Source organism: Syngnathoides biaculeatus, chromosome 18 (assembly GCF_019802595.1).
Source record: "Syngnathoides biaculeatus isolate LvHL_M chromosome 18, ASM1980259v1, whole genome shotgun sequence".
In the NCBI taxonomy this organism is placed as follows: domain Eukaryota; kingdom Metazoa; phylum Chordata; class Actinopteri; order Syngnathiformes; family Syngnathidae; genus Syngnathoides; species Syngnathoides biaculeatus.
In genome coordinates, this window is record NC_084657.1 from 3,696,772 (window position 1) to 3,707,227 (window position 10,456).

Sequence of the window (10,456 nt, forward strand, 5' to 3'; positions counted from 1 at the left end):
GACCCTGTGGGGCAAAATAAGTTGTGTGATCAATCTAACTTAATGAACTTTTAACGTGTTAACACTTGAACTTAAACTTTTACATGAAATGTAGGAGAGGTGAAGCTTTCTGAATACTTAGTGGATAAACTGAAAATGAGTGGAGCCCTTACATATTTTCCAATTTGTTTGTTTGGTAATACATTTTCATGTAACTATAAAAAGACAAATACAATTGTTATTACTCATCTCTGTAACACCGAAGAAACTAAAACATTGGAACTTTACACAAAAACATTTATGCTCTTGAACGTCCCTTCTTGGAAACACAACGTGTTTCTCGAACGTCAGTGGACGCATAGCAGGATTAATCATAATTTGGAGCGAAACAGCTGGTTGAACCTGTTCAACACTTCTGATTTAGTGAATCTTCAAATGATGCGCTAGGTGGCGGTAGCGTACTACTTGACACCAAAACACTCCAGCTCAACCATCAGAAGAAGCTTGCAGTGACGTCATCCCTGGGTTTATGGCTGAGCTGCAAAGTAAACAGGCTCAGTGTTTTTCTTTTTGCTTTTGTTTAGTTTGGCAGTTTGGACGTTTGGCGTTAAATGGCGACTAAAAGGTTACCATGAAACTCCGCCTGCAGAATGACAGGTGAGTGGACGCACTCGTAGCTGCTCAGATTGCCCAAGAGAAAACAGCTGCCAGCTAATGCTAACCTTATTTCCGTGTCGTCAACTCGAACTCGGAGAGTTATTATTTTTTTCCTGAATAAAGTTGGTTTATGTATCAAGAATACTAATTATGCGTCTTCATAACTTGTGCTCATAGAGGAAACCGTGTTTATGATGCCTGTAATACACATGGGAGCTCAATTTATATTAGATAGATTGGCTTCTTTTAAAAGCACAAAGTTCTCTTTTCAGACCTTCTCTGGGGGAGTCAAACCTCAGGTAATAATGGGAAAAACGCTACCATTATGCTTTTAAATTATACAGTGTATATTATACCATTATACTTATACATTGTCTGAAAGGATAACGCGTCTGAGACGTGCTTTTATCAGAATACAGAGTAAAAAGTACAACCACTTACCACACCCTCTGCTTGTCTTGTTGAAATCAGCCTTAAACGAGTCTCTCATGCATGCGAGCTAGACCTCAACTCGCATACCACTCCGTTTACTGCCGAGCCTGACTTCATTACCATGAGTGGTGCATATGGATCCAGTGCTTTGGGACTAGATAGGTTTAGCATGCAGCATTTTGTGGTGTCGCTGGCAAGAGTCTGCTTAGCAGCAAAGCTGGATCTCTATGGTGAGTGCACTGCAGCTGTGGAGAAGCGACACCAAGACCGAACAGCAAGCACAAATAACTCCCAGTGCCAATGTGTTGACAACTTTGTTGAGCAGTCAAGCAATCTGCTTTGCTTGATTTAGATCTGAAAGTATTCATCTCGTAATTTGTTTACAAAAAATGATGATGCAAAATCTCTGCCTCAAAGCTTTCCAATGATATTTTTTTCCCCACACGGACTAATGTCATTACACGCATACGCTACTGCGCCCAGCAATAAATTGGCAAGATTACAGCAGGCCAGGAGGAAAGCATCTGTAAAAAACAGAGATTTCACAAAGTTTGAGATTATTTCACACTTAAAAAAGATGACAAAGTGCAATGTGTTAAACCTAAATGTTTATAGACAAGGAAGTAAATGTTCCCTGACACAGCCCGTTCAACATATATGTTGCTCATCCAAGAGAGGAAAATGCTGTTGAACAGGAAGTTCTCAGCTTCCAATGAGTTGAGCAAGTTGTCACTTGCCAGTCAAAGTTCCAAACGTTTATCTTTTGTGTCCAGAAGAGCTGTGAAAGTGAGGGAGTCTCCTACTGTCATGCAGCCTAATTCCAGCCAGGAAGCCACTCATGCGAGAAACGGTTTATCCCTTATTCTGCAAGCAGAGCTTCCCACCAGGACTACGCCCTCCGGTGCGGTGGCCGCTGCCCACCCTGACAGCAGTGAGGTGCGCGTATCCATGAGCGGCGGCGTACTGGCCGATTCTGGCGGAGGAGCCTCTGCCAGGAGATCCAGAGTCAACTCCCACAGCCACTCTCATTCTCACGGCCACGCTCGGGGGCAGCGACACCCTGCTTCCGAGCCTGACTCGACTGACAATGGTGACCCGGACTCCGGAGAGCCCAGTACCTCGTTGTCGGAGCTACGCTGCCTGTTTCGCTGGCTCCAAAAGAGTCTTCCTTTTCTTGTCATATTGAGCGCTAAACTGATCATCCAGCACGCACTAGGTGAGTGTAAACAGACTCATCGGCTGGATTTACACTTGACATCCAAGTGTCCGATTTCCCACATTACGCGATTAAGATTGCAAAGGGGGAAAAAAATTCTGCAAAATTTCTCCCAACTTTCCATGGGTCTGGGCAATTTTGGAAATATTCCAGATGAGAAACTTGCAGTGGAACTTAACTGTGAATTGAAGGTGAATTAATGGAAAGGTATCACGTTAAAAGATACACAGAACCTTCACATCGGGTTTCTATCTAGATTTTGGGGGAAGAGGGGGGGATCTTTTTCGCTGCCACGATGGAAATCTCAATTGTGCCTCTTGAACCATGCTGTGGTAATCCAGCCATAGATTGGACAGCCATTGATCGCCAATCAGCTAGTGTAATGGCTTCTCCTCTTTCACCAGGACTTGCAGTTGGTGTTGGCCTCTTCACAACTTTTCTCTACGTGAATAAAAGCATCCAAACGCAAGTGTTTCTTCAGGTACAGGGGGTAAAAGTTTACCGTTGCTTCTTGTGTATAATGTGCATTTTCTCCCCCTGAAAATCCTAAAGCAATAGTGTGTATCATCCATACATGTATAGGGAAAGTTAGAAAATGATACAAAAACAGCTTTAGTTGAGTAACAGTTTTAGAACAGCCATTAATTAGTTCTAAATCATGTGATTTACAAGTTTTTGTATTTAGTTTTGTATTTAAAATGCTGTAATCCATGTAACACTATATTGTTTACTTTTCATACTCCGGCTTTACGGAGCTACCGGTATTTTCCACCTTCTCCGTGCCCAGTGGCATGTCATTCGGCTTGCACAACGTACTGAAAGCTAAAAGCCAAAGAGGTAATGGGCCCTGATAGCACATTTACCATAGTTTTTGGCCTACAAGGCACACCGGATTATAAGCCTCAACCAGTACATTTGTAAAGGAAATACCATTTGGTACATACATATAGCCGCACCTGTGTAAAAGCCGCAAGTGCCCACATTAAACCATGAGATATTTACAAAGAAAGACAGTATGCAGAGTTTTCAAAGTTTTAATACCTTAGCTTATCTTAACATAGCAACAACACGGTAGGGCGAACGGGGCGGGTTAAAAAAAAAAAAAAAACACAGCCGCAGCAGCTACACTGTAGCAACACGGTAGCACAACATTAACAGAGACGGTTAAAAAAAGCAAAAACATACCGAAATCACTGAGACATGACAGTAACACAGCAGAAACGCGCTAGCGCGGCACTAACAAGGCCAGTTGAAGAAAAAGATACCGGTAAAAATCACTGAGACGCGGCAGTCACACACCAGCAACACATTAGCACAGCACTAACTGGGCCGGTTAAAAAAAAAAAAAAACATGCCGGTAAAAGTCATTTTCTCGGCACATATATTCCACCGGTCTCACACTTACCTTTTCTGCTCGAGCGCCCCTTTGCGGCCGTTGGGAAAAAAAATGCACAAATTAGCCGCATCACCGCATAAGCCGCAGGGTTGAAAGCGTGTGGAAAAAATTTGCGGTTTATAGGCTGGAAATTACGGTACTCCTGGTGCCTGGAAAAAAAAAACAGTTAAGAGACAACAAAAGCTGCAAACACACAGTACCCTAAAAACCAAAATAACTGTAACATGAATGTTAATTTTTTTATCTTGCCCCATGACTGAACATGTTATTCGTACATTTGAGCAAGTCACGTGTGAAATTCGTTTAATACAAAGCTATTATTATGTTGTATGAAAGGCAGTGGGTGTCACTATACATTCCTGTGGCATGGCGATCATATCAGGAGTGGGAGAGACTAATTGTTCAGGAGTATTCTACTACGTTACCATGAAAAAAAAATAAATGATTTGCAGTAAGTAAATTTTTGACCACACCTAATGAGCTTTCCTTGTCCATTTCCTGCGTGAACCCTCAGAATCGACACGCAAAGCTGCATTGTGTATGGCTGCTGCTGCTTCTGCTCTCCTCCACGCTCCTGCTTTACTACACTTTTCTCCCGCAGACACTTTACAACTGGTAATGTCTTAATAAACATCTTTGTGAGAAGTACATGCTGACGTTTAAACATTAAGAACAACTGTTTGAACTGTTTTTCATGTGCCATTATCCCCCTCTAGCCTTTTGTTTCTCAGTCCGACTATTGAGCCTCTGGGATTCTGGGAGATCTTGTGGGCAGTTGGCATCACCAACTTCATCATCAAATTCCTCTGTATGGGGATCAAGTGCCTTCTCTTGTTGCTGCCCGCTCCCCTCGTCAATTACAGAGTACAGGTGAGAGAAACTGTAATGTAAAAAACGTCAAGTCGGATGGGCTCCAGTTCGCGTGCAGTCCTAATGAGGACAAGTGCTATGGAATTGTATTGTGCTGTTTGGATTTAGTGCATATCTTTGTGGTTCTGTTGGCAAATGTTTTGAAAGGACATCAAAATGACTGATCGCTAAAACGTTTTCCTCAGTGGCACTGTACCTAAAGAGCACAGCAACATACAATACTCTGCAGAGTAGGGATGGCCAATATCTATATTTATATTAATAAATCACAACACAAAACAAATCCTTTTTTTTTTCAACATTTTAAATACCGTGTGGCACACAGTCAGGGTTTTTGGAATATGTAGGGCAACATAACTGTAACCTAGCAGTCAAGGAAAACACATTCAACAAATGAAGGTTAACAAACGATAATGAAACAAAAATCCTATAATATCCTTATTATGGGAAAATATGACAGAGAATGTTTACATATATAGATTTATTATGAACTTACATTTACTTTAAATTTGTATGCTTGTTTTCACGTGGTTAACTGACTCAAATTTAGCCGTTAGCTTGAAGAAATGGCTGCTAGTGAAAGCGATCACCGCGAGGATGTCAGGACACGTTCAAGGGGATTTCCAGTGGTTTGCGTGAACAATGTATCCAATAGGTCATGTAATATCTACTCTATCTTGACAATCTGATGTTAAATCCTCTCTCATTTAATCGTGTTTTGAGAAGATTTTTATCGACAGTTGTGAATTTTCAGGGGCGCTGCCATTTTAGCGAGTCACATGACCGACGTGCGCGGATGTGACGTGTCACGTGCCGTTCCAAACGCTCGATTGCATGGGCCACTTATTTATGCCCAGCGCTGATTTCTCGGATTTATCCTCATCTGATGAAGAAATGGGAAAACGGAGGAATACTTCCATACACGGGCGTGGTGAGATTTGCCCGGAGTTCCTCAAGGCTCTGGATGGTGTGGGGCTGTCCTGGTTGACAACATCGCGTGGACATCTGGGACAGTGACTCTGGATTGGCAGACTGGGGTGGTGGTGCCCCTTTTTAAGAAGGGGTACCGGAGGGTGTGTTCCAACTATAGGGGGATCACACTCCTCCGCATCCCTGGTAAGGTCTATTCAGGGTTGCTGGAGAGGAAGGTCCGTCGGGAAGTCGAATCTCCAGGAGGAGCAATGTGGTTTTCCTCCTGGCCGTGGAACAGTGGACCAGCTCTACACCCTCGGCAGGATCCTGGAGGGTGCATGGGAGTTCGCCCAACCAGTCTACATGTGTTTTATGGACTTGGAGAAGGCGTTTGACCGTGTCCCTCGGGGAGTCTTTTGGGGGGTTCTTCGGGAGCATGGGGTTCCGAGCCCCCTGAAATGGGCTGTTCAATCCCTGTATGACCGCTGTCAGAGTTTGGTCCATATTGCCGGCAATAAGTTGGACTTGTTTCCGGTGAGAGTTGGATTCCGCCAAGGCTGCTCATTGTCACCGATTTTGTTCACAACTTATATGGACAGAATTTCTAGGCGCAGCCGAGACATAGAGGGAGTCCGGTTTGGTGGCCTAAGCATCGCATCTCTGCTCTTTGATGCTGCTCCTCCGCATTGAGAGGAGCCAGATGAGGTGGCTGGGGCGTCTGATCCGGATACCTCCCGGACACCTCCCTGGCGAGGTGTTCCGGGCGTGTCCCAGCGGAAAGAGACCCCGAGGATGACCCAGGACACGCTGGAGAGACTATGTCTCTCGGCTGGTCTGGGGAGGCCTCGGGATCCCTCCGGAAGAGCTGGAAGAAGTGGCCGGGGAAAGGAAAGTCTGGGTATCCCTGCTGAAGCTACTTCGCCCGTGACCCGGCCCGGAGAAGCAGTAGAGGATGGATGGATGAATGAAGCATAAAAAGTCATCCAGTTTCAGGGAGTTGAACTCGTCCTTTTCAAACCCTGCCACACTGGAGATCAATCGGTTCCAACTGCAACTCATGTGGGACACGACACCAGCTCAAGTGCCCTGTCAATTTTTTCAAAATCACAAAACCGACAGCAGAATTGCTAAATGCAGGTCATCCAGTGATTCGCTCTATTTTTGGACATGTCGCGGGGCCTCTTTTAAGGTAGCCACCGTGGGGAAATGACTAAATGACTTGTCTGACATTTGCTTGCATTTCATAAACAAACTGGCTTTTCCCCCGTGGTTTAACATTCGGCTTGTTCATGTGTCAGCATGTCCACAGTAAAACGCGAAATCACAAAGCCAATCTGTGACATTCAGCTCATAAAAATTGTCAGCATTCTCAAGTAGCTCCAAAAATGAAAATAATCTGTTTGAGCTCCCACACACGTTGACATACTTTTTCCAAACTTAACCAGCAGAATTAAGTCCGTGTGGTCAGCGTCGGTTTCTTGAAGAAAATGAATAAACTGACGATGGTGAAGTCCCCTTGCTCGAATAAAGTTAACGAGTTTCACACCTGGCTTAACTACGTGGTCAAACTGCAATATGGATTTACACAGCGCTTCTTGGTGAATTATGCAGTGTAGAAAAAATCTCTCCAGCTCAGGGTTGTCCACTTTCACGCTGTCCTGAATTCTATTGAGCATCCTGGCGTTTTTTTCCCGTCAGATTTGGTGATCCATCAGTGATAACGTTGACGAGCGGACTCCAGGCTAACGTTGTGACCGCAGACGCACTGTTAAATAAATCCTCTCCGCATATTTTTTTTCCTTTGAGGGATTCCACATCCAAAAACTCCTCTGTTGTCTCAAAATTCTTCTTAATCCCTCTGATAAAAATGAAAAGATGAGCGGTGTCCTTTAGGTCATTGCTTTCATCCAGTGCCATTGTCAATTACTTCAATACGGCGAGTCACTGACCTGCGTGATGAGCCGTTTTTTTTTTTTTTGTTTGTTTGTTTTTCTAATTTGTTCTTGCTCTCAGGACATAAAACGCTTGCCGTCTCTGTCACGCATTTGGAGAAAGGCGTGCTGGCTTTTACTAGTTTGAATGCCAGTAAATAACTTAACGTCTTCGTATTTGCTTCTTGGTGTTTCGCTGAGCCGGCAAGCTAGCAAGCAACCTGTTAGCATTAGCCGTACATTTTTGTGTGGTAAGGTTGCCGCTGTAATCAGCACGCTTCTTCCAAAAGTGAGGGCCGATGTTGTATTCTTTTAAAACCGCAACGGTTTCTTGGCAAATAAGACATACATGCTAGGACTGGAATTCCGTCTTCTTCTTTTGCTTTCGGCTTGTCCCGTTAGGGGTCACCACGGCGTGTCGTCTTTTTCCATCTAAGCCTATCTCGTGCATCCTCCTCTCGAACACCCACTGTCCTCATGTCCTCCCTCACAACATCCTTCCTATCCAACCTGCTCACTCCGAGCGAGAACCTCAGCATCTTCATTTCTGCCACCTCCAGTTCTGCTTCCCCGTTGTCTCTTCGGTGCCACCGTCTGTAATCCGTACATCACGGCCGGCCTCACCACTGTTTTGTAAACTTTGCCCTTCGTCCTGGCGGAGACGCTTCTGTCGCATAGAACACCAGAGGCCTTCCTCCAACTGTTTCATCCCACTTGAACCCGTTTCTTCACTTCCTTGCCACACACTCGCCTTTGCTCCGGATTGTTGAGCCAAAGTATTTGAAGTCGTCCACCCTCGCTTTCTCTTCTCCCTGGAGCCTCACACTTCCTCCTCTACTTTTCTCATTCACGCACATATATTCTGTTTTACTTCGGCTAATCTTCATTCCTCTCCTTTCCAGTGCATGTTTCCATCTTTCTAATTGTTCCTCCGCCTGCTCCCTGCTTTCACTGCAGAAAAAAAAGTATTTAGGCATCCATTCTTTCTTAAACACTGTTGTGGATGACGGGTTCTGATCTTACCAGTGGAAAAAGACCGATAACGGGAAATGGCTCGCACAGCTAAATCAAGACTGCGCGCGTACAGCGCCACCTAGCGTTTAATGCAATCATTACCTTAATTCTCTACCAATATTCAGCGAGCCGGATTAAAAAGACCAACAGGCTGGAAGCGGCGTGCGGGCCGTAGTACGGCCTAATTCTTGTTAATGTGGCATTCAGTTAGTTTTCTTATATACACGTATGAGGAGTGTTGTTGTTGTTGTTGTTGACCTGCTCAATTTTTACATGCTGTATTTATAAAAAAAAAAAAAAATTGTTGCTATTTTTGTGCAGGGACACTGGCTGCTGCTGAGCGAGGAATTGGCTCAGGTTTACCAGGCCGTAGCCCCCGTGCCGCTCTGGTTCCGCTACCTTGTCACCTACCAGGAGGCTGATGGTACCCCGGCACTCACTGTGGGGGTTTTGCTGGCTCTGCTCTACCTCATACTGAAGGTGCGAGGCTTCCCAAATCCGGTGTCTACATTGCGTCGTCGTATTAAAAAAAAATGTTCTGTATTTTTTTTTTTTTCCACACAGCTTTTAGGACTCTATGGACAGTGGACGTGTTTCTTGAAAAGTGTGAGGATCTTTCTAAAGAGCGAGGTCAGTTGAGCGACTTGGTGCAAGGCTTTAAAAGGGAGTCTTTTTGGAATGACCAGCAAACAAGCTCGGCTCTCATACAAAGTGCCGCTTGTACGGACTCGATTGTTTTTGTGACCTTTTTAGCATACAGGGACAGCAGCCACGAGGAGCCAGTGCATGGAGGCCGGAGACGTGTGTCCCATCTGTCAGAGAGAGTACAGGGAGCCTCAAGCACTCATCTGTCAGGTAACGTCATAATCATTTCTATCATTTAGCTGCACGCGGATGAGTCAAACCGACATCTCTCACTGCGCAGCACATATTCTGTGACGAATGCATCGCTCTGTGGTTCAACCGGGAGAAGAGCTGCCCCCTCTGCCGCACCGTCATCACCGAGAAGGTGTACAAGTGGAGAGATGGAGCCACATCGCCGCACCTGCAGATTTACTGATCGCACACACGTTTAGGAGCTTGAAAGAATGTGACGTTGTTTGATTGTCCAATTTGTTCAACACTGTTGATTTCTTTTCCTGGGGCCCCTCGTTGTCGTCGAAGGCCCTGTAAAGTGGAATTACTATCTTGTAAAATATGAGTGATCGAATTAGACTTCAAAATCATGAACCATCAAGCCGTGCTCTCGGGTCTCAGATGATGTTACCTCATTCTTCTGCATTCTCTCCCATGATATGAATGCACTCACGGGAAATAACGAGGCGCTCTTGAGCGGCCACGCCAAAGGGAAGATGTTATTTTTTTTAATTTTTTTTTTTTTTGGGGTGCAGTTGTCGTTAGCTACCTTACTGCATGTTCCAATGGCACCATCTAATTGCTGATGCAAACAAAGGTCAATTCAAGTTCTTATATAATGGAGGAAGGGTGTCTCATGGCGGACCCCAAAATGCACGACGTGGCAGTGTTTTAGCCACTCCCCCCAAAAGCTGGAAAACTCAAAACGCTATACAAGTTTCATGGCACATGTACACAATTGATTATATATTTCTCTAGCTTCAATCAGAAAATGTGTTTTGAAACAAATCTGAATTCACTTTATCGGGTCTTTTCAATTTAAATGATCGCGTTGCCCTTGTTAAACTCTCGAGTATTTCACAGGTGCCCACCCTGCCATCCCTCCATTTGGTTCATGTTTGTGTTGAATTGTACTATATTTTTCCTTGGGCCTGCATGTTGTTCTTCCAAAATATTCTTTTTACTGTAAATACAAGAAAATATTTTTGGAACAATTTCCTGGGTAACAGGTTTCAAGAGATAAGTCTTATCCAGCTCTAAATTTGATATAATGAGGTGGAGGTAAGCAGATGTGCACGGGTGATTGCTGGTGATGGATGGTCACCATCTCTTTCCGTTGATGTGGGACTTCTGGAAAATTGCACAGTGCAATGACTCTGGAAGCTCACAGCAGCCTGTATCAGGCAATGACGA

The 10,456-nt window shown here is 44.5% G+C and overlaps 1 protein-coding gene across 3 annotated transcripts; it reads left to right on the plus strand.

Moving 5' to 3' along the window:
• Positions 1 to 442: 442 nt before the first annotated feature.
• Positions 443 to 9,644, plus strand: rnft1 (ring finger protein, transmembrane 1). Of its 3 annotated transcripts, none has more exons than XM_061802805.1 (9): positions 443 to 636; positions 1,842 to 2,284; positions 2,689 to 2,765; positions 4,195 to 4,295; positions 4,397 to 4,550; positions 8,729 to 8,887; positions 8,972 to 9,037; positions 9,161 to 9,262; positions 9,333 to 9,644. In XM_061802805.1, the coding sequence occupies exons 1-9, from the start codon at positions 611 to 613 to the stop codon at positions 9,465 to 9,467; spliced, it is 1,263 nt and encodes a 420-aa protein (XP_061658789.1). In that variant the 5' UTR covers positions 443 to 610; the 3' UTR covers positions 9,468 to 9,644. The 3 variants fall into 3 exon arrangements, with proteins under 3 accessions (XP_061658789.1, XP_061658790.1, XP_061658791.1); XM_061802806.1 differs by having other exon boundaries at positions 1,845 to 2,284; XM_061802807.1 differs by having other exon boundaries at positions 1,943 to 2,284.
• The last annotated feature ends 812 nt before the right edge of the window (positions 9,645 to 10,456 follow it).

Excerpts from the sequence above, each read along its gene's own strand:
- rnft1 (XM_061802805.1), top strand. The coding sequence starts at position 611 with ATGAAACTCCGCCTGCAGAATGACAG. Across the intron at positions 2,285-2,688 it reads GATCATCCAGCACGCACTAG|GACTTGCAGTTGGTGTTGGC; the intron begins GTGAGTGTAAAC and ends CTCTTTCACCAG. Across the intron at positions 4,551-8,728 it reads TCGTCAATTACAGAGTACAG|GGACACTGGCTGCTGCTGAG; the intron begins GTGAGAGAAACT and ends ATTTTTGTGCAG.